Below are 24835 nucleotides of genomic sequence, written 5' to 3'. Positions count from 1 at the left end.
TTGTTGCTAGCCGCTGCGAACCAGCTATATATCGAGTATTTATTCGACATGAGTGAATGGTCAGAGGATAAATGTATTTTTCACATCACCTATTCGGAAAAAGGCTTTTACTTCCCTGCAAATAGGAGGGATCAAAGTGGCACTTTTCTTCCCAGCTAGGAGGGATCAAAGTGGCACTTTTCTGTTCAAGCACACTATTTTTAATTTTTTTTGCACATTATTTTTTTAGCTTAAATAATTTGTTTAAGCATCAGATTGTGTCAACACTAAGATTTTTTTATTTTCCTCATAGTTGATGTGAAAAGCAGTATGTGTCACACGGTATCAAAATTATTTCGTCTTGGGCGTTAACACTTGAATCCCTCATTACGCTCAGGATTCTACTTTAGAATTGTATTGTAGAATCCATCGCTTCATTCCGGATTCAATATACGCCCTTGACGGAAATATATCATTTTGATCCCTTGTAACACAAACTACTATTGCTGATAGACGCCTACAGGGAAAATAGTGTACTATGTAGTGTATTCTATGGAACTACTTTCCCACATCTTCGTGGCCGTTTATGATCATCGAGTAGGCATCTAGTATGTATTCTGCACATGCGAAAAATACTCGTCCGACATCGTGGAGTTACAAACCAAAACTGAGGATAGATCCGGCTTCCAGCGGCTTGGCCTTCTCGTACACACTAGAACCTCGTTACTGTATCTGTTCGGTTACAGTTACAGCTCGCAAAATGAGTACGCTCGGTGAAAGCGTTCCGGCGACGTCGCGAGCCGAAACTGTAACACGCGTACACACTAGAACCTCGTTACTGTATCACGCATGTTCGGTTACAGCTCGCTAGTGAGTACCCGGCTTAAGGCGCTAGAGCCCTTCAAAAATGGCCAAAATGGCCTAATTGACTATGCCGCAATGAGAGGCGTGGTATTCAAGACTGATATCAATTAGCCAAAAAAGCAAAACGGTCCGACACAGATAATTTCATAATCATTTAGATTTCCAAATTTGGTTACGATTGATTAAGTTTTGGAGGAGGAAACAGAGGACTACGAAACCTCGATTTTTGAGATTTTTACGCAGGATTTTTCGCCTTGTCCTTATCGCACTAGTTTTAGGAGCCGCTTCCGTTAGCGAGACGGGTATATTTTACCTAAAATATTTAAAACTCAGCTCCTGTTTCGTCTTAATGTAAACTTATTGAATCACACTTATAGATAGGTCTATCGCGAATTTATTTTATTACCTTCGTATATAAATGTGAGTTAATATTGTGTTCATGAGTTTTAAATTTTAATGTAACCTTTCCTGTGGACATCATAAAGTATATCTACTTTGCAACCTAATTTTCTGGCTGGCCACTTTAAAACTTATACTTCTTAAAAGTACAAAAGCCTTAGTATTAATATACCCGAATTATTTTTTATAATGTCCACAGGAAAGATGCGAATTTCCCGCAACGCTACGCGAATTTGACGCTAATATCGATAATTTTCATCCAGCTACTTAGGTCATACTGAAAATTCATGGACTGGCCACTTAGAAAAAATAAGTCGTTTCATATATGTTTCATATATGCGTCACGAAAATGATTTTTTCGTATTTAAGATTTTTATTATTGTGTATACAATGTTAGTTTGTAAGGTATGTATCCAGTGGCGTAGCTAGCATGGGTGGCACCCGGTGCGGAAATTGTGGGTGTCACCCCAAAAGTCAATCAAAATTGTAAAATATATTTAAAAAGAGTAATTGTAATTTATGTTATACAGCCCAGGATTTAAGAACTCCATCGCTTTCATTTTACGAAAATTTTTATAAGTGTTACTACTGATATTCACGGTCGAGTGTCACCCCTAAATGGGTGACACCCGGGGCGGACCGCCCCCCCCCCTAGCTACGCCACTGTATGTATCTATGGGCCTTACTGCCCTGCTAAGCCGAATAGCGCTATCTCAAAATCAAATGATTTTGAAAAATGGAATTCTCAGTTATAGAAACTAACGTATAAATTAGCAATGGATTTTCTTTTGAGATAGCGCCACTCGGCTTAGCAGGGCAACTTAGTAGCCTGAAAATAAATGCTTTGATTGATTGATATATCAGAACCCAGAAACTTTCAGTGTGGCCCACGTATGTGACTTGTGTGCGTGGCTATGACGCGCCCCATACAAAAGGCTCGAGACGCTTGTCTGGCGGCAGGAGCGCGTTTAATTCCTCCACGTCCGATAATGTCTGAAAATAAAAGAATATTTTCAAAATGGCAATAACACAAACAATATCACACATTGGCCTTTTGGTTCAGTTTAAGTTGAAAATATAATAAGGGTGGTTTTTAGAATCGGATAGTCAGAAATCGTACAAATATAATTTAATTAATTTTATCTTGTTTTCAGATAGGTATATTTAATTCGGTTGACATTTGTTAAAGTATTTATTTAGCTGTACCTACCTATCCACAACCTAACCACGTCCAAGACCACCGGTGGACGGGCAGCAGCGTCCCTCAAATTCGGTGTACTCGACTGCGATCGCCAACCCGCCTGCCAAGCGTGGCGATTATGGCATTCACCCCCCAAAAAAGGGAGAGGCCTATGTTCAGCAGTGGACGTCTTATGACTGAGATGATGATGATGATCATGACCTACCTATACAATTATCAAATTGCTAGGAATCATAACCATTATCGTCTTTACCGGCTCTTCGGGGCATCCTTAGTGGGCCCCGAAGGACAGACAGTAACAGTATATTTGATTATGATTATGCATAAGGACCCCAAGTTCTTATGTGCTCAAGGCATAATTAAAGACGGCGCTGATCACAACGAGACAAATTGCAGTACATTCTCAAAGACATTATAAAGATTGTTTTCAAAAACAAATTTTATACTTGATCCTATAAGTGGCCCATTCTAAAACCTTTCAGTATCACCCATGTAGATAAAGTTTAGTACAAGAAAATTCTGCAGCGACATTGATAGCACACGCAGTGCAAGTGTTATTTTAAACGTCAAACTTCTATGAAATTATGACGTATAAATGACACTTGCACTGCGTATGGTCAGGCGTGGCTCATTTCGCGATTTCGTCACTTTGCAACAGGTAGCTACAAGTACATCCGTTCCACACCAATTTTGGTGGCTAGCCATAAACCGCGCGTGGCGCTGTCGCCACCTAGCGGCCATATCTGTGCTGATTGTAACAGACGCGTTTTGTTAGAGAGTGAGTCTTCTGTACCTAGTACTATTATTTATTCTGTCAATTTTGTGGTATGGTATCAAAATCGCTGCAGACTTTTCTTGGTCTAACTCATATACATACGCATCACGCGACGAAAATAACACGTTGACTGCCATACCCTTTGACCCGTTCGTCACATACGAAAACGTCACTCGCCTCTCTCGTCAAACTTATTGTGAATTTAAAATTCGAGGAAATGAGTAATAGTCTACGTTTTGCAAAAAACTAAACAATACTATTTGTCACACGTCACATGTTATGACATGCGTCGCTTTTGAAGCCCTATTTAGACGGTACAAGAACTCGCACGCGAGTTTCATTACATTGCGGGTTTTGATCGGTCGTTTGAATTGGACGTAACCAACAGTCCGCAATGTATATAACTATAGAATCGCATGCGAGTTCGCGCGCCGTCTAAATCAGCCCTTAGAATTGATAAGAATACCGGTCGAATACGTATTTTTTTATACCACGTCGGTGGCAAACAAGCATACGGCCCGCCTGATGGAAGCAGTCACCGTAGCCTATGGACGCCTGCAATGCCGTTGCGATCTTAAAGTCCGCTAGCGAAATCATGAAGAGTTTTCAAATATAAAGAAAAAATGGAAAAGTTTGCTGTTTCGAGCAAAATAATTGTGACTTACCAGAAAAAAGCCTTTAAATCGCTTAGAGCCCCTTGCATCATTCACTAACCCAGGGTTAACCGGTTAAACCTGAAATTATCATGGTTACCCGTACAATTTGACGCTGGGTTAGTGGGATGGTGCAAGTGACCCTTAGACCCACTTGCACCATTCCACTAACCCGGGGTTAACCGGTTAAACCAGGAGTTGCCATGGTTAGCCATACAGTTTGACACTAGGTTAACAGTTTAACCGCATAACCCCGGGTTAGTGGAATGGTGCAAGTGGGCCTTAGTCGGTTATCGAATAGCCCCAACGATTGGCTTTCCCTTTGAATTGCTTACCCGTTCAATTGACTTAGCTCTAGGAAGGGGTTTCCCTTTCAGAGATACCGCTAAAATGAAAAGGTATCCCTTTCCTAATTCAAAAACTTATGACACCTGAAACTGTCGCAATGCTCAAGATTCTACTTTCCATACCCCTGTTACGCTCGTGGTATCGTATCATGGTAAATGTGAAGGGTTTTCCAACTCGCACTTGACCGGTATTTTAATACGAGTTAAGACAAGGCACCCTTTGACCCTTAGGCCCTGCAGCCTTCAAATTTAAATATATCCTCGTATGTAACTATCGTTATTGTGTTACACGCGTAATTAAGTAAAATGAGACGTTTTCAACTAAAAGGTACCACATTATTGGTTGTCGATAAGGTGGATTTAGAAGAAGAAGAAGAAATACATTTATTTTAACGTCACAACATAGTACATGAAAAAAAAAAGAAAAGTATGCAGACATAAAACAGATTAGGACGCTAAAATAGGATCCCCACTCAGCATGATGCCGCGACAGACCGTGGCGCTGGTTTTCTGTGGGGACCTGACTTAATCTAAAATTGAATGGCGACACGTATTACGCCAACGACACACAAATAAATTATTTACATTGATTTAAAAAAAAAAACATGAACAGCGAAACAGATTAATTACATACGAGGATTTCATTTTGAAGCTTCATGGAAATGGCGTCTTATTGACAACCGACAATAAGAAGTGCGTTTTTAAAATCGTCTTAATTTTCTTTGTGTTAAGGTAGAAGATCAAATGATAATGTAGTAGTAGTAAGTAAATAACGTAGTCATAAGCCAAACTAACAATTGTATGGATAAAATATATCTGAAATAAAGAATTAATAATAATAATAATTCAGTGAACGGTTTAATAGCGAAGAGTCTCGACCAACATCTCGAGAGACTCTCGCTAGGTGGTTGGATCAAGGGACAGATGCAGAAGGCGGTGATCTTGGACACGGCGCGGATAGTACGTCGGTTCCTCTCTCTGCAGCCCTGACCACCGGTAGCTTGGGCCTTGCCCCGCTGCTGGCGGCACCCTAGGTTAGGTTTTTTATAATGTGTTTATATGTATTTTTATTGTTTTGTAAGTGTTTTTATATTTTACTTTTATATTCATATTATAAAAATACCTAACCTAAGACGATAAATAAATAAAGAGAAAATAATAATAACTATAAGTCTATATTAAAATATGGCGCAAATATGCAGCCATTGATTCTGGCTGCATGTTTGAGCCGTTTGGGGTGGAAACCCTAGGGCCCTGGGGCTCTGGCGCCCACGGCATATTCGCCGAGCTGGCGAAGCGCCTCGTGGAGGCGACGGGTGACAAGAGGGCTGGCTCATACCTTGCGCAACGCATTGGTATTGCCGTCCAGCGCGGCAATGCCGCCAGCCTTCTTGGCACCCTGCCCCAAGGCACTGAACTAGAGCCAGTTTTTTATTTATAGGTTATTTTTATTTATAGGTTATTTTAGTTTAGTAGTTATTTTAATTGTAGCTTTATGTAGTTTTAATTTTAGTTTATAATTGTTTTTATTTTGTATGAAATAAAAAATTATTATCAGAGCAAAAAAAATATTAAAATACCGAAAGCACTTATTTAGACGTTAATAAAAATAAATATCTAACCTTTGCCTTGAGGAAAATCTGATATAGCAAAATGACGTCAGAATGGGAAAACTACCTTTTTTTGTGAAAAACACTGAGTTTTTTATGCATCTTCATTGGCTATTGTTTTTCGTCCATAATAATATGACGAATCTAGTAAAAAAATACCTACAGTGGTTAAAACCTCGATACCTAACATTAATCTGTTTCGCTGTTAGTACAGTACAGTACAATATAGTATAGTATAGTATAGTACAGTATAGTATACCTGTAGTAGTAGTGAGTTGCAGCGACTGACTTGGTGTGCGGCCTCGTGTACTCGGGCGAGGCGCTCCGCGTGACGAGCGTTGTTTCGCTGTTAGTACAGTACAGTATAGTACAGTACAGTATACCTGTTATAGTAGTGAGTTGCAGCGACTGAGTTGGTGTGCGGCCTCGTGTACTCGGGCGAGGCGCTCCGCGTGACGAGCGTTGTTTCGCTGTTAGTACAGTACAGTATAGTACAGTACAGTATACCTGTTATAGTAGTGAGTTGCAGCGACTGAGTTGGTGTGCGGCCTCGTGTACTCGGGCGAGGCGCTCCGCGTGACGAGCGTTGTTTCGCTGTTAGTACAGTACAGTATAGTACAGTACAGTATACCTGTTGTAATAGTGAGTTGCAGCGACTGAGTTGGTGTGCCGCCTCGTGTACTCGGGCGAGGCGCTCCGCGTGACGAGCGTTGTTTCGCTGTTAGTACAGTACAGTATAGTACAGTACAGTATACCTGTTATAGTAGTGAGTTGCAGCGACTGAGTTGGTGTGCGGCCTCGTGTACTCGGGCGAGGCGCTCCGCGTGACGAGCCTTGTTTCGCTGTTAGTACAGTACAGTATAGTACAGTACAGTATACCTGTTGTAATAGTGAGTTGCAGCGACTGAGTTGGTGTGCGGCCTCGTGTACTCGGGCGAGGCGCTCCGCGTGACGAGCGTTGTTTCGCTGTTAGTACAGTACAGTATACCTGTTGTAATAGTGAGTTGCAGCGACTGAGTTGGTGTGCGGCCTCGTGTACTCGGGCGAGGCGCTCCGCGTGACGAGCGTTGTCTCGCTGTTAGTACAGTACAGTATACCTGTTGTAATAGTGAGTTGCAGCGACTGAGTTGGTGTGCGGCCTCGTGTACTCGGGCGAGGCGCTCCGCGTGACGAGCGTTGTTTCGCTGTTAGTACAGTACAGTATACCTGTTGTAATAGTGAGTTGCAGCGACTGAGTTGGTGTGCGGCCTCGTGTACTCGGGCGAGGCGCTCCGCGTGACGAGCGTTGTCTCGCTGTTAGTACAGTACAGTATAGTACAGTACAGTATACCTGTTGTAGTAGTGAGTTGCATCGACTGAGTTGGTGTGCGGCCTCATGTACTCTAGCGAGTCGCTCCGCGTGACGAGCGTTGTTTCGCTGTTTGTCCACCATTGAGGAGTAGAGGCGGGAGATTTCAGAGTCCGCCTGAAACAATAAAATAAAAAGATCGATTTATTTAAGTATATCAGTTCAATGACACAAAATTTTACAGAAAAATTTAATTCACTAGTAGATCGTTATCTATTTAAATTGCAATAAAAGTAATAAAATAAAAAATGACATGCACAAAACTATAAAAAGTTTAGTAGCCAGTTGATCATACCTCTTTAAGTTTAGTAGCTAATAGACCTAACCTCTTTAAGTTAAGTGGCCAGTTTCACTTACCTCTTTAAGTTTAGTAGCCAGTTGCACTTACCTCTTTAAGTTTAGGAGCCAGTTACACTTACCTCTTTAAGTTTAGTAGCCAGTTGATCTTACCTCTTTAAGTTTAGTAGCCAGTTCAACTTACCTCTTTAAGTTTAGTAGCCAGTTGTACTTACCTCTTTGAGTTTAGTAGCCAGTTGATCTTACCTCTTTAAGTTTAGTGGCCAGTTGCACTTACCTCTTTAAGTTTAGAAGCCAGTTGCACTTACCACTTTAAGTTTAGTAGCCAGTTCAACTTACCTCTTTAAGTTTAGTAGCCAGTTCAACTTACCTCTTTAAGTTTAGTAGCCAGTTGATCTTACCTCTTTAAGTTTAGTGGCCAGTTGCACTTGTTCCTGAGCCAGTGGGGTAGCGCAGGCCGCCAAATGGGCTTGTAGTCGCGAACACAGACGTATCCAAGGACGCGGGTCTAGCCCTGATAACAATTCCAGATAATATTATACTATTCAGTATTTCTAATATTCAGTGATATATTTATTTTAAACTTCCGACGAGACGATTATTCACTCGCGCACCGTAATAAGTAACCGGAATATTCACCACTGGTTTTTCGGTGAACGAAAACATCGTGAGGAAATCAGGATATACCTACATGTGTAGTTCCAAACCCGCATTAGCCCAGCGTGCGGGCTATAGCCCGGGCAAACCCTCTCGAATATGAGAGGCCTGGGTCAACATTATTTTCATTGTCTTGTTTTTGCCACTCTCTCACGCTTATATTTCTGTCTTTTATCAAAAAAATAAAAAAGGTTGTCTTTGTAGCTGTAGATTATAATATACCGGAATAGCGTACGAATCCTCAACCATTATGCAGACCCAGTGGCGTAGCTAGGGGGGGGGGGCGGGGGCGGTCCGCCCCGGGTGTCACCCATTTAGGGGTGACACTCGACCGTGAACATCAGTAGTAACACTTATAAAAATTTTGCGATGGAGTACTTAAATCCTGGGCTATAAACATAAATTACAATTACTCTTTTTAAATATATTTTACAATTTTGATTGACTTTTGGGGTGACACCCACAATTTCCGCACCGGGTGCCACCCATGCTAGCTACGCCACTGTGCAGACCCCCCTTACCTTCGAGCACTTCTGGATCACGAGCGCCGGGCAGCCCTAATGTGCCGCGCATTATGGGCAGAAACGTTGGGATTTCCTTAAAAAAACGAAGGTAATGTAGGTTGATTATGCGGTATTCTATTGTCATAATGTTTCATTTGTCCGAATGCTTTTTTTTTCAAAAAATACTTACACGGTGGCCAAAAAATAACTGCATCCCCGTTGCCAGGGAGGGTTTGGTATTATACTGAGCAACTTTTATATCGCAAAAAAAAAATTACCCTCCAATAGAAAATGGACCAGCCAAAATGTATGAAACAGCCAAGTTTTTCTTTCGCGATTTCCGGGTTGGTCCCATAGGTAAAGTTGCTCAATATAATCTTCAAACCTCCCTGGCAACGGGAATGCAGTTATTTTTTAGCCACGCCGCACTTATACAATTTTCAAAACTTTTGATAACGGTTTCCTGCCGATTTCCTTTACAAGGCGGGAAAATGGTGGGATCACCGAGCGTTGCGCTACGAAAATGTTTGCAGTGAATGTGTTAAAATCCTTTAACTATACTTACTAAAAAAACCGGCCAAGTGCGAGTCGGAATCGCGCACGAAGGGTTCCGTACCATTACGCACAAAACGGCAAAAAAACCAGCTTTGTTGTATTCCCATACAACAAAGCTGTTTTTTTGCCGTTGCCTCACCTAAATATTTATTCTGTTTTAAGTATTTGTTGTTATGGCAACAGAAATACATCATCTGTGAAAATTTCAACTGCCTAGCTATCACGGTTTATGAGATACAGCCTGGTGACAGACAGACAGACAGACAGACGGACATATAGACAGACGCACAGACGAAAAGCGGTGTCTTAGTAAAGTTTTTACCCTTTGGGTACGGAACCCTAAAAATGACAGGAAATTATACCTGTAACCGCCGTATGTCCTCATCCAGTGTCGCCGTCGCCTGTTCCTTGACAACAACAATGTCTCTGGTGCGTTTAGTCTTGCGAGCCTGCAGCGACATCTGTCGCCGCTGAAGGAGCGACTTTTTGGAGTCCTGGCGTTGGTTCTTGGTCGATGTTTTGGGGGAATCTGATACAATGTTACGAGTTGAATTAGGCACATGTATAGTCAGTTGCAAATTTAGTATAGCAAGTTCAACTATACTGCGAAACCTAATTCAAGACCAAAAAAAGTGAGACAATGTTGCCACTGCAATAATTTGTTTGTAAAATTGTAAATTCCTTTTGATAAATAATCACGCTAAGATAATTTATTCATTAGTAATTTTACTCCTACTATTTAAAAAAGTACTTTTATTTATTTATTTGTACATAAATACAAGACGCGCTAGTAAAAAAGTGGCAACATTTCTTACTTTTTTTGGTCTTGAATTACGTTTTGCAGTATATATCTAACTAACTATGTAGCTGACTGTATCTACATTGGATTTATGTTACAATATTACCCTGGTACATTTACTCTTGAAATTTAATAACCCAATTTTTTTCACAATATCAAATCACAATATGATTTAACGGTAATTGAAAGAACTGCTGAAAATTGAGAACAAAATTTGACATATTGAATTGTACATAAATTGACGCGAAGTGGGGCAGTAAATAAATAAATAAAATATAATAGATTTAATAAAGAGTGTAGGGCAAACCTTGGCCATTCGGTGATACTTGGTTATCCGGTGATAGTCAGTTTTAATGTGTATTATCCGCGTTACCTGGTAATTATATTACTTGAAACCATATTACACCACATTAGTCACATCCATGGTATCTCTTAAACATTGTTTTAAGCAAAAAAATTACCGGGTAACTCGGCTAAAAGACAATAAAACTGACTATCACCGAATAACTACGTATCACCGAATGGCCAAGGTTTGCCCTACCTATTGTATTTATAAAAATCTATGAGTAACAACTTTATGAATGGTATCTATTGGACTCAATTACTGCAACAAGTACAGCGTGCGCTCGTTAGAGTGAAAATAAAATAAATCATAAATTTATGAAAATAGTTAATAAGTTTCAGTATAAGACAGTTTTTGGCTGCTGGCTAAGGCCCACACCATCTCACTGACCCGGGGTTAACCCAGTGTCGAATTGTACTGATAACCATGGTAACTCCAGGTTTAACCGGTTAACCCCGGGTTAGTGAATGGTGCAAGTGGCCTTAAGTAGGATACTATCCATAGTAAACAACAAATTCAATTGTATGACCAAATGCCACAATGTATTGCAAATTGCACGTGAGTATCTGCGAGACCTTGACAGTCTGACACATAGACTTATAATATATAGAGACGGTGTCTCAGCGAGCTGTCACTGTTGCCACTTTTGTTTAGTGTACGATTAACAATTTAACACCACCTTGCTGTAGCCATGTCGATAAAGTCATATCGATAAACTATCGACATTTCTTACAATTTTAATTTTACTTCAAAGGTTTGACGATATCTAAAATGAACAAAAACGCTTTTATTCTTTATTGTGGTTATCAGATCACAATTTTATCGTCACGCCCCAGCAGGGAACCAAGGGAAAATTTAGATATTTAATTCAAATACATAAATACCTACTAAGATATTGTGTTCCGCAATAATTGAAATATTTTATTATATTTTAATATATTTATTATTCATTAGCATTTCAATTATGTATATGTTTAACGAAAATATTGAAGCTTCAATTAATAGCTATTTCGTTCCGCTGTGTAGCGTTTATCGATATATAACATGATTAAAATCGACTTTTCACATCCCTAAAAGAGCACACATACACGTTTTTACGCACACATACACAGCCTGGATGCATCAAAAAAGGCAACACTTGATTTGAAGTTCACCTTGTCAACAGTATGGTTGTCCTTTTTTGACAAATGGCATTTTAAAAGAGCGAGGAGAGAGAAATGATACTAGTTGCTGCGCCGTCAAAGAGAACAGAAAACGTAGGGGCCTTGGTCTGACAGTAGACTTACCTCCTATAGGCCGGTCTACGGTGTATGAGATGTAGGGCAGTTCGGAATCACTACATACGCTCGCTCCCGGGGAATTGTTGCCACTGGCCGGGGGCTCTCGACGTTGTTCTGCCACATATCAATTGAAGTAATAATAATAAAGTTGCATATTGCGGCCCTGACCACCGGCAGCTTGGGCCCTGCCCCGCTGCCGGCGGCACCCTAGGTTAGGTTTTTTATAATGTGTTTATATGTATTTTTTATTGTTTTGTAAGTGTTTTTATATTTTACTTTTATATACATATTATAAAAACCTAGCCTAAGAAAAATGATGAATAATGTAAATAAAGTTACATTAAGTACAGAAATGTGTCCACAGGTATGTTCAAACTAAATAAATAAAATCATGCAAGTTGATTTATTGCAAGTATTTTTTTATAAAGAGTACAAAAGACAATGCAATAATTTAGTAGCAACAAGCTAGGGCCCATTTCTCGAACAATATTAGTCTAATATTATTAGTGTGTTGTCATGACAACTCATACAATTTGACAGTTTGTGGACAATAATATTAGTCTAAGTCTAATCATTCGATAAATGGGCCCCTGATCTGATGAACCCCAGGTGCCCAGGGCCGAGAACAAACCTGTGTCCTCTGCATTCACAACACATGCCTCAACCACTCGGCCACCCAACTCAGAGGCATGGTTAGAATTTTCTAAAGTATATGCGCTCTATAGGATTACAGTGCTTTTTGGCTAAGTACAGTCGGCAATAAATGTGTTTATAAAAATGAAAACTTTGTCAGACTTAGGCCCACTTGCACCATTCCACTAACCCGGGGTTAACCGGTTAAACCTGGAGTTACCATGGTTACCGGTACAATTAGACACTATGTTAACAGTTTAACCGCTTAACCCCGGGTTAGTGGGATGGTGCAAATGGGCCTTATAATGTTAAAACAAGATTGCTCACCTGGAGCACTACTAGGGGCAGCGATGGTGTGTCCACGGCGCACGGGTGGCGCCCGCGTTGCCGCCTTCGGCGCGGCAGCCGAAGACTGCTCTGATCCCATGCTGGGGGAAACATAGATTTTACTTGTAATACCGAATTTTTTTCCTTTTTTTTAATAGTTTGCTGACGAAAGTCATAAACTTTTTAAAAAAAATTTACGTTTTTGCGAATCAAACATGTAATAGGTAGCTTATTAATCGCTTTATTGTTACTTAGGTACTTAATTTTACTACTTGATTTTACAGTGCATTGGTGTATGCTGTAAAATTTGATTTCAATAAATATCAATATCAATATCAATTAGCCTGTTGTAATGTCCCACTGCTGGGCAAAGGCCTCTCCCCCTGATTTCCGCAAATCCCGTTGCAGTGCCTTCTCCGGCCAGCCACTGATGAAATGAGACCTCCCTATGATGTACAACTCCCCGAATTCCGAATAAATTCAAATATTATGCACGCTTGTTAGCTTGAACGACAATATGTTTTTACAGGGTGAACGTATGGTGAACGACCTTTTTTTACGCCTCTCTATAGTTAGAAACTATACGCAAACGGAATCCCAGGAACACCAACTGGTTAGCATTCAAAAGTGACCTGGAGGTGGAACTGGGAGACCCTAAAGGCAAGTTAAACTCTATTATTGACATAGAACTTGAAACAGACAGAATAGCACAAGCTGTCTATACAGCTTGGACAAACAACTGCCCGGAAAAGAAAATCCTGGCGAAGAAGGTGCCCTGGTGGAACCCGGAGATTGCAAAACTCCGGAAGGAAACCAGAGCTGTTTTCAATGATGCTAAAAGGACCAATGACTTCGAGCATTACGCGCGAAAACTCACGGAATACAGCAAAGCTGTGAGGAAAGCAAAAAGGAAAGCATGTATGAACCATTGCGATCAAATCAGGTCCATACCGGAAGGCATGAGACTTACAAAGGCACTAGCTGCAACGAAGTCAGTTCCACTCACTTCCATCAGAAGAAGTGACGGAAGAATGACTGAAACGGGGCTAGAAACCCTCAAAGTTATGTGTGACACACACTTCCCAGGCTCGATAATACATCAGAGCGTAACGGACGATGTAGCAACCGGTGCAATGGAACAATCCATCAGCACGACCAGGTACAACTGGGACACGTCTAAAAAGGTAGTAGATCACGATAAGATACAATGGGCACTATCCACATTTCAACCATACAAAGCCCCGGGGCCAGATGGAATCTACCCCATACTACTACAAAAGGGCGCCAATGTACTAATACCGCACTTAGGTAGACTGTACAGAGCGTGCATAGCCTTCGGACACGTACCGCGTGTGTGGAGGATGGTAAAGGTAACGTACTTGCCTAAACCAGGCAAAGCAGATTACACAGAAGCCAAATCATACAGGCCGATAAGTCTGTCATCGTTTTTCCTCAAAACACTGGAGAAACTGGTAGACAGACACATAAGGGATGGTCCTCTTAAGAGGCATCCGCTGCACCAATTGCAGTGTGCGTATCAGCCGGGTAAATCGACTGAAACGGCACTACATCTGGTGACAACCAGAGCGGAACAGGCGATAGAGAACAAAGAACTATGTCTGGCCACTTTTATAGACGTGGAGGGGGCATTTGACCGCACCACGTATCAGGCAATCAATATTGCAGCATCTAAACATGGCATAGAACCAACAATCTGTAGATGGATTGGTACTATGCTAAATAGCCGACTAATAAAATCCTCCCTTATGGGAGATGAAATATTAGCTACGGCTACGAAGGGTTGTCCACAGGGTGGGGTTCTCTCACCAACTCTCTGGAGTCTGGTAGTTAACTCACTGATGGAAGAACTAAACAAAGGCCCAATACATACGGTAGGGTACGCAGATGATTTAGTGATTCTTGTAAACGGGAAATTCCCGGGAACAGTATCGGAAATCATGAATAAAGCACTGAAGCAAGTGGAAAGATGGTGCAACTGTCATCAACTCTCCATAAACCCAGGCAAAACAGTAGTAATACCGTTTACCAGGAAAAAGACCCTTAATGGCATGAAGCAGCTGAAGCTTTATGGAAGGGTACTGGAAATGTCTAATGAAGTGAAATATCTAGGCGTTACACTAGATAAAGAGCTGAACTGGAGAAAGCATGTCGAACTAACAACCACCAAGGCACTTAGAGTGTTTGGAATGTGTAGATCGGCTTATGGCAAAACGTGGGGTCTAAACCCAAAGGTACTAAGATGGATCTATACCATGATGGTAAGGCCTATCATCTTGTACGGATGCCTGGCATGGTGGCCAAGGACACTAAAGAGCACATGCAGGGATGCCCTTATGAAAATACAAAGAACGGCATGCATGGCTATTACTGGTGCGTTTAGAACGACGCCAACAGCGGCGATGGAGGTACTGCTAGACCTCTCGCCGCTACACCTAGTGATACAATCTGAGGCGCGGAAATCGCTACACAGGTTGACCCTAACAGGACTCTGGAGCGATAGCAAGCCAAAGACCAAACACACAAACATGGAATGCGACAATTTCATGAAAAGGATTACGAACATGGGCTGCGATAAGATGCAACCCAAGTTTGTGTTCCATAAGAATTTTAACGTTAAAATTCCAACAAGGGCTGAGTGGACCGAAGGTCTTGAAGCACCAATCTCTGATGAAAACGACATTATATGGTACACAGATGGGTCTAAGACAGAATCTGGTACGGGGGCAGGCATTTATGCAAATGACTTTAGTAGTAGCATAAGCATGGGCAATTACGCCACTGTCTTCCAAGCCGAGACATTCGCTATAATTGCCTGTGTTCATGAGAATATAGTTAGGCGAACCCAAGGGAAGAATATCTATATACTCAGCGACAGTCAGGCCGCTCTCAAAGCGCTCGAAGCTCCCAGAGTGGACTCTAGACTGGTATATAATGGCGTCCAAGCTCTGAACCAGCTTGGAAGGCAAAACAGGGTGCAACTGGTATGGATCCCAGGGCACGAGGGATTCATAGGCAATGAAAATGCAGATGAACTCGCCAGAGCCGGATCTGTAAGTAACCTTATAGGTCCGGAACCATTCGTGGGGCTCTCACAGGGAACCATCACAACGGCTATTAAAGACCATACCAAAACCAAACACCAGGAAGAATGGGATAGTCTGACGGGTCTAAAGCATGCAAAGCTCTTTATGCAAGGAATAGACTCCGGCTGGAGCAAAAAGCTTTGGAAACTTAGCAAAAGACAACTCCAAATCATAACGGGGGTGTTTACTGGCCACTACGGGGTCAAAGGATTTCTGGCCAAGATGGGACACTCTGACAACACCGATTGTCGTATGTGTGGTGAAGAGGAAGAGACAGTAAGACACTTAATGTGTGAATGTCACGCCCTCGCCAGACAAAGAATGAAGGACTTTGGAGCAGGATACCTGGAACCAAAGGACTTTAAAACGCTACCCATGAGCTCCATCATCCGACACATGGATATGGTGGGAAAAGCTCTTGAGTAGTTGACGGATCTCTTCTAGGGGGTAACTGCACAAAAGATCCCTATGGGTCGAAGTGTATCCGCAAGGGCCCCCGAAAACAATAAGATAAGATAAGATAAGATGGTGAACGACCTTTTTTTACGCCTCTCTATAGTTATATCAAACAACTGACACTGTAAAATGTTTTCATCTTTTGGTGATTACAGATTCCTCGATAAAATATATAATTACTAAGTTTAGTACCTGTTATTTCAGCGAGGCACGGGATTTAACAGTACACAGAATCTATTTTTACTTATTGTAATGTATCGTTTTCATATATAAATGAATTTCTTCATAAAATGTTTTATAATTTTATTTTATTTCTGATTAGAATTTGTTGACAACATCAATACTCAATACTATCCACTTATAATATGTCCAAATCACACCCACTTACTTACATGCAAAAGAAAATATTACCTACACATACTTTTATGTTTAAATCTCCTATCGTATTTCAATAATATAATCACTCTTGTTTATTTCTGCCTAAATAAAATACTATCAGATTGAAACGATTAGTCTTAATATTTTTTATTTAAATATTATCGATCACCAATTGAAGTACCTAATTCAATTCGGACAACACGATCGAACTGTCATTTATGCGTTTTGTCTGTAGCTTACAAATTTAATGGTTTTTATAATTTAAGTGTCACCTGGTTACTTTTATGCATATTTTAGTGATTATTTAACTTTATAAATGTATTTTAAAGTTAATAAAAAAGACATTATGATTGTATTACAAATTTACCTTTATTTTACAGTTTGCACACCTAAATAACAAAACGCAGAATGACACGTTGACGTCAAACGTCACAGCTGATCGAATCGGCTAGGTGAAAATTCCTTCAATTAGTGATTAAGTGCTTTTGCTATTTTAACTAACTTAGACCTTATTGCTTACGACTTAAGAACCATAACAGCATCACATAAAAATGTTACGTCACAAAAAATGACGACTAAATTGCAGTAGTTTCCCAATTGATCTAATGTTTTCGTCTTGAAAATCCTGTTGTAGTGTTTCGCCACAATCTACTCAAAGTTATGAAATAGAGATCAACTATTAGATCAAAATGGTAGACGAAGGCACGCGCAAGACCCTGAGTAGCATCCCGCTACTGCAAACCAAGGCTGGGCCTAGGGACAAAGAATTGTGGGTGACACGTTTGAAGGAAGAATATCAGGCACTTATCAAGGTATTTAATGAGAAAATTAATTAATTAACAGCTGTTTTACTGTTTAAATGCACGTAGGTTCGCTGGGTTTGCTTAATAAGTGGAAATAGTGAAAAGAATATCAGTTGTAGAACTTGTAGACTAACTTTTACTTCTGGTCTAGTTGTATCTTCTAACACATCTAGTACTTACAATTAGTCATGTATTTATTCACTTCCTGGTTACTTTATACTTTGGCACAGGAAACTTTATTACGGAATAGGCTAATTTATGATGATTTTGTCACTATAGTTCGTTTTTAGGGTTCCATACCCAAAGGGTAAAACGAGACCCTATTACTAAGACTCTGCTGTCCGTCCGTCCGTCTGTCACCAGGCTGTATCTCACGAACCGTGATAGCTAGACAGTTGAAATTTTCACAGATGATGTATTTCTGTTGCCACTATAACAACAAATACTAAAAACAGAATAAAATAAAGATTTAAGTGGGGCTCCCATACAACAAACGTGATTTTTGACCGAAGTTAAGCAACGTCGGGCGGAGTCAGTACTTGGATGGGTGACTGTTTTTTTTTTGCCTTTTTTTGCATTATAGTATGGAACCATTCGTGCGCGAGTCCGACCCACACTTGTTCGTTTTTTAGCATATAAAAAAAATACTACGCGATCTTCACATGTCTTTTAATTGAAAAACGCCTATTACTTATGAAACCAAAATAATATAAATAATATAAATAATCATATATGATTATGTTTGAAATGTCACCATGTGTAATAAGTATTTCGCTTACAATCTTGTTTTTTCTTTGCAAGTTTAATGAAAAACATTGTGTGTAACTCCAGGGTTAAGAAAATTGTAAGCTTGATTTGTTAATTCCCTCCAGCCTGTCACATTACATTTTTTGTTGCAGTATGTAGAGAACAACAAGGCAGCAGATAATGACTGGTTCCGGCTGGAGTCAGATAAAACCGGCACTCGCTGGTTCGGCAAGTGCTGGTATGTGCACAACCTGCTGAAGTATGAGTTTGACCTGGAATTTGATGTAAGTCTGTAATAATACTAATAATCCTCTCTACGCTTATGGCTCAATTTTGGAATCTTACGCTTGTTTGGTTATCCATATCCATATTAACACAAGGCGTTACTACAACTTTTGCCCCCCCCCCTTTTTTTTAGCCTACTTTAGTGTCCCACTGCTGGGCAAAGGCCTCCCCTCGTTTTCTCCACTCGACCCTGTCATCGGTAGAATGAGTCCAAGTCGTCCCGCCATCTCCTTTTCGCCTTGTAAAACAAAAAACTTGTGGCATCTCCTCTAGCTGTTACTGCCAACGTCGTGCCATAATAATCTAACAGATGGCGTTAGGGAGCTAGAACGCGCAAACTGCTAAGAAGATAGTACGTCTAGAACGCAATTAGTATGAGACCTGCATCGCTCTTACGGAGTTATAATGTCACTTGCTATATATATAACTTCTGACCAACTCTCAGTGGGTATCGGTCCCCACTCCCCAGGCATAACACTCGCCTGGAGAGAGTACTCTCTATTGCCTCTCTACTTTCTACAAACTATTTCTTTATTTCAGATTCCCATAACGTACCCAACAACGGCCCCCGAGCTAGCGCTGCCCGGCCTCGACGGCAAAACCGCCAAAATGTACCGCGGCGGCAAAATCTGCTTGACCGACCACTTCAAGCCACTCTGGGCTAGGAATGTTCCCAAGTTTGGCATCGCGCACGCTATGGCTTTAGGAGTAAGTATTACATCTCGGTTATAACTAATACTGGCTATGTTAGTTACTGTTAAAATGTACCGCGGCGGCAAAATCTGCTTGACCGACCACTTCAAGCCGCTCTGGGCTAGGAATGTTCCCAAGTTTGGCATCGCGCACGCTATGGCTTTAGGAGTAATAGTAGGGTCAGTAAGGTCATTTAGCATGCACTTTAGTCTCAGGCGATGCCGCTTGGCATGATTGTTCCTTAGGTCAAACAAAGTTGATCTGGCCCGGTAGACAGGAGATCGTACCATGCAGACCCCCCAAAAAGGGGGGGTGAAAGAGTCGGCTCCCCAGGTCCAATCTATGCTAAATTCCTTCCTAGTCTTAGCAACTAGGGCAACTTATATATCATTTTCGTATAAATTAGGGACGAGGAATTCATTTTTGAAATAATTATTATGCCTTTCCATACAAAAAAAAATATTTTTGTACAAAACATGAAAATGTTATGTCATTTTTTGTGACAATTTTGGATGTTACAATCACAGTGTGGCGATTTGCACTAAATAAAAAATTGGACGATGTAGCCCATGTATTCTTTATTCTGGAAAATATCACTTTATAGTAGGCATTCATACATTTTTTTGTAAAAAAATAATAATATATAGCGCGTGGCGGTAACGATTTCCATACAAATGGAACTATGCCCAAAGTCAAAGATTAAAAATGTTTACTAGAGTCTGTTCGGAAAAAGAACAGATGCAGACCCCCCCCCCTTCTTGGGGGGTCTGCATGGTACGATCTCCTGGCTACCGGGCCAGATCAACTTTGTTTGACCTAAGGAACAATCGTGCCAAGCGGCATCGCCTGAGACTAAAGTGCATGCACTTCCATACATTTGTGTTCCTTACTGACCCTACTATAAGTATTACATCTCGGTTAAAACTAAAGTGTCATTCTATGGAACTTACTAACTATGTAAACAATAGTAACAAAGATATCGATTTAATAATATCGTTCAAATTTCGAACATACCTCAAAAAGGTATTTGATTTGACATCTAAAATCATATCATAATAAGTTTTTGGCAAAAAAATAATTTTTGGTACAAGCTTTTATCGCTGACTGTACTTTTCTTACGACAGACAACTAATACTCATCGAGACAATTCTAAAAACCCATAACACAATTAGGTTGCGCTGTTTCATCACAGAGTTCCTAAGGCCACCTCTGGTATCCATCATCAGATCAGCTCGATGACACCATAATATTGCATTGTCACCCGACTTACGTATGTATGCAAAATTTCAGCTCAATCGGAAACCGGGAAGTGGATCAAATTTAACTTGCAAGATTTGATTGCAGACCGACAGACAGACAAGGGTCAGGTGAAACTAAATAAAAGCTTGTAAAATGCAACTTTTTCGTCCATTTTTGAAGAATAAAGAAAGCCTTTACGAAATAATTCCACCATTTTTTTTATACCACATCGGTGGCAAACAAACGTACATCTCTCTTGATGGTAGGCAGTCACGGTAGCCTATGGATTTCCATCACTATTGATTTTAAATTCTACTGCCATTTTTTGTATTGGCTATCTATGCCCCACACCTCTTAAAGGAGGGTTGTCATTTTGGTCTATCATCATCTCAGCCATAAGACGTCCACTGCTGAACATAGGCCTCCCCCTTGGATCTCCATACATGCCGGTTGGAAGCGAGCCGCATCCAGCGTCTTCCGACGACCTTAACAAGGTCGTCTGTCCATCTTGTGGGTGGACGTCCTACGCTGCGCTTGCTAGTCCGTTTTTTGGTCTATTTTACTTAATTTTGACAATGTATCTTTTCAGCTGGGACCCTGGCTGGCGGTGGAAATCCCTGAACTCATAGAGAAGGGGGTCATCTCCTACCAAGAAAAGGGGGAGGCGAAGTGACCACATGTGTATACCTGATTAACAATAAACTATCATATTTTTTCTACACCGTTTTTTTTTCGACAATATTATTACGAAGTAGTTTTGCTGCCAATTAGGTAAGTACTCTTTTTTTAAGGAATTGAGATTAACACCTTATTCATTTAAATTGCAGTACTTATCAGATCTAAAAATAAATATTTGGACCTTGTACCCTCACCGCGCTCGGAACTCTTGTTTACTACCACTCGACAAATTACTTACCTACATGCGCATGCGCAAAACTTTGGCGCCTTGCAAAAAAATTTAATGCAATTCCTATTTTCTTGACTAAATTACAGTGGCAGCGCGTCATACATATCAGTAGGCAAGCCGGGGCTAATTTGGCTTACATATTTCCTTTACAACTCTGTTCAAACGTCCAAAAACAGGCAAGCCGGTGGGAATCGGCTTTTATGGACGCGCCGCCACTGCTAAATTACTATGTAGGTAAAGTACCTACTTTGTACCCTTTAACCATTTGACATTCCTTTCGAGTCATTCGATTTTAAACCGTAATCACAGAATAAATAATAGTACTAGGTACAGAAGATTCACTCTAACAAAACGCGTCTGTCACGATCAGCACAGATATGGCCGCTAGGTGGCGACAGCGCTACGCGCGGCTTATGGCAAACCCCAAAATTGGGGTCGAACGGATGCACTTTTAGCTACCTGTAGCAAAGCGACGGAATCGCGGAGTGAGCCACGCCTGCCGTAATTCTTAATGTAGAGATGCGTTTTTGTTTTAAGTTTGATGGCAAGTATGTTGCCGCTACGGACTAAAGGGTAAGTATACACTGTGCAACATGGGGCGTAAGTTAAATATTGCAAACGAGAGTAAGTCGAGTTTGCAATATTATTACGCCCCGAGCTACACACAGTGTTATTCATCACACTTGCGATACAATAATTTTTAAGAAAAAAAAAACCGACTTCTATGGGGCCCGGTGAAAAATTATGGTAGATGGTGCACTATGTAGAAAAGGAGGTAAAACCAGTACTTTCTAGTAGCATTTCGTTTCCGTAAGGGTCGTAGTTCTAGCCTAACCTAACCCACTTCTCTGATTGCAGTTCGGTTCTGTGAGGATCGTAGTTCGAACCTAATCAAACCCACTTTTCTAGTAGCATTTCGTTTCTGTAAAGCCCGCAGTGCTAACCAAACCTAACCCACTTTTGTTTGGTCTGTGAGGATCGCAGTTCAAACCTAACCTAACCTACTTAACGGCGCATGCCGTGCGGTGTACGGGGGTATGAGCGGGAGGGGTTTGGCATCATCATACTATATACCTACATTTTATGGTAGGTAATCATAGCGGTTTATTTAGTTTAGGTATCATAGTGATTTTCCGGGTCAAGGTCCAGGTCTCTGAGTCCGAGTCCGGGTCAGAGTCCGGGTCCGAGTCCGGGTCCAAGTCCGAGTCCGAGTCCAGGTCCGGTTCCGATCCGGGTACGAGTCCGGGTCCCAGTCCAAGTCAAAATCGAAATTCGAAATCACCAAACGTGTACTATGCGTCGTTGAAGAGTTCTGTTCTGATCATCATCAGCAGTTCCACTTCATCAAATGCGACAGTTTTTAATGAAAATGCTTGATTTTATGATGAAAATACAGAAAATTCTATACGTATGCCTTTAAGATTTGAGGAGTTCCCTCGATTCCTTATGGATCCCATCATCAGAACTCGAGCTTGACAGAAATGTGGCTTAAAAACTAAACTCGCTTAGCAAACATAACGAAGAGGACAAATCGCCAAACGTGAACTATGCGTCGTTGAAGAGTTCCATTCTGATAATCATCAGCAGTTCCACTCCATCAAATGCGACAGTTTTGAATGAAAATGCTTGATTTTCTGATGAAAATACAAAAACCTCTATACGCATGCCTTTAAAATTTGAGGAGTTCCCTCGATTTCTCATGGATCCCATCATCAGAACTCAAGCTTGACAAAAATGTTGCTTAAAAACTTAACTTGCTTAACAAACATAAAGAAGAGGACAAATCGCCAAAGGTGAACTATGCGTCGTTGAAGAGTTCCGTTCTGATCATCATCAGCAGTTCCACTTCATCAAATGTCACGTTTTTGAATGTATATGCTTGATTTGTTGATAAAAACACAAAAATCACTATTTGTATGCCTTTAAGATTTGAGGAGTTCCGTCGATTCCTCATGGATCCCATCATCAGAACTGGATTTTGACAAAAACGGGACCAATCTGTATGCATATACATGCTATCAAAAAAAGAATTTTTAAAATCGGTCCAGTAATGACGGAGATATGGAGTAACAAACATAAAAAATAAAAAAAATAAAAATAAAAATAATTTTTAAGAAAAAAGAACCGACTTCTATGGGGCCCGGTGAAAGATTATGGTAGATGGTGCACTATGTAGAAAAGGAGGTAAAACCAGTACCTACTTTCTAGTAGCATTTCGTTTCCGTAAGGGTCGTAGTTATCTAGCCTAACCTAACCCACTTCTCTGATAGCAGTTCGGTTCTGTGAGGATCGCAGTTCGAACCTAATCAAACCCACTTTTCTAGTAGCATTTCGTTTCTGTAACACTCGCAGTTCTAACCAAACCTAACCCACTTTTGTTCGGTTCTGTGAGGATCGCAGTTCAAACCTAACCTAACCCACTTAACGGCGCATGCGGTGCGGTGTACGGGAGTTTGAGCGGGAGGGGTTTGGCATCATCATACCCACATTTTATGGTAGGTAATCATAGTGGTTTATTTAGTTTAGGTATCATAGTGGTTTTCCGGGTCAAGGTCCGGGTCTCTGAGTCAGAGTCCGGGTCCGAGTCCCGGTCCAAGTCCGGGTCCGGGTCCGAGTCCGGGTCCGAGTCCGGGTCCGAGTCCGGGTCCGAGTCCGGGTCCGAGTCCGAGTCCGGGTCCGAACCGGATCCGGGTATGAGTCCGGGTCCCAGTCCAAGTCAAAATCGAAATTCGAAATCACCAAACATGTACTATGCGTCGTTGAATAGTTCTGTTCTGATCATCATCAGCAGTTCCACTTCATCAAATGCAACAGTTTTTAATGTAAATGCTTGATTTTATGATGAAAATACAAAAATTCTATACGTATGCCTTTAAGATTTGAGGAGTTCCCTCGATTCCTTATGGATCCCATCATCAGAACTCGAGCTTGACAGAAATGTGGCTTAAAAACTAAACTTGCTTAACAAACATAACGAAGAGGACAAATCGCCAAACGTGAACTATGCGTCGTTGAAGAGTTCCGTTCTGATCATCATCAGCAGTTCCACTTCATCAAATGCGACAGTTTTTAATGAAAATGCTTGATTTTCTGATGAAAATACAAAAATCTCTATACGCATGCCTTTAAAATTTGAGGAGTTCTCTCGATTTCTCATGGATCCCATCATCAGAACTCAAGCTTGATAAAATTGTGGCTTAAAAACTTAACTTGCTTAACAAACATAACGAAGAGGACAAATCGCCAAAGGTGAACTATGCGTCGTTGAAGAGTTCCGTTCTGATCATCATCAGCAGTTCCACTTCATCAAATGTCACGTTTTTGAATGTATATGCTTGATTTGTTGATAAAAACACAAAAATCACCATATGTATGCCTTTAAGATTTGAGGAGTTCCGTCGATTCCTCATGGATCCCATCATCAGAACTGGATTTTGACAAAAACGGGACCAATCTGTATGCATATACATACAATCAAAAAAATAATTTTCAAAATCGGTCCAGTAATGACGGAGATATGGAGTAACAAACATAAAAAATATAATAAAAAATAAAAAAAATAAAAATAAAAATAAAAAACATACAACCGAATTGATAACCTCCTTCTTTGGGATTTGGAAGTCGGTTAAAAATAAAAAAAAACATACAACCGA

At 40.7% G+C, this 24835-nt stretch overlaps 2 protein-coding genes across 2 annotated transcripts; one reads left to right on the top strand and one right to left on the bottom strand.

The window, feature by feature from the left end:
• Window positions 1-2094: 2094 nt before the first annotated feature.
• On the bottom strand, window positions 2095-12697 carry LOC134678054 (BLOC-1-related complex subunit 5). Its single transcript, XM_063536498.1, has 7 exons — window positions 12571-12697; window positions 11617-11724; window positions 9551-9717; window positions 8652-8727; window positions 7875-7987; window positions 7159-7293; window positions 2095-2235 (listed from the first exon to the last, which is right to left on the bottom strand). The coding sequence occupies exons 1-7, from the start codon at window positions 12668-12670 to the stop codon at window positions 2155-2157; spliced, it is 780 nt and encodes a 259-aa protein (XP_063392568.1). The 5' UTR covers window positions 12671-12697; the 3' UTR covers window positions 2095-2154.
• Window positions 12698-17068: 4371 nt separating this feature from the next.
• Window positions 17069-20994, top strand: LOC134678029 (ubiquitin-fold modifier-conjugating enzyme 1). Its single transcript, XM_063536464.1, has 4 exons — window positions 17069-17320; window positions 18211-18342; window positions 18884-19051; window positions 20865-20994. The coding sequence occupies exons 1-4, from the start codon at window positions 17198-17200 to the stop codon at window positions 20946-20948; spliced, it is 507 nt and encodes a 168-aa protein (XP_063392534.1). The 5' UTR covers window positions 17069-17197; the 3' UTR covers window positions 20949-20994.
• The last annotated feature ends 3841 nt before the right edge of the window (window positions 20995-24835 follow it).

Source organism: Cydia fagiglandana, chromosome 27 (assembly GCF_963556715.1).
Source record: "Cydia fagiglandana chromosome 27, ilCydFagi1.1, whole genome shotgun sequence".
NCBI classification, from domain to species: Eukaryota; Metazoa; Arthropoda; class Insecta; order Lepidoptera; family Tortricidae; genus Cydia; species Cydia fagiglandana.
Note: the sequence above shows the minus strand (reverse complement) of the source record. Positions and strands in the feature narration are given on the sequence as shown.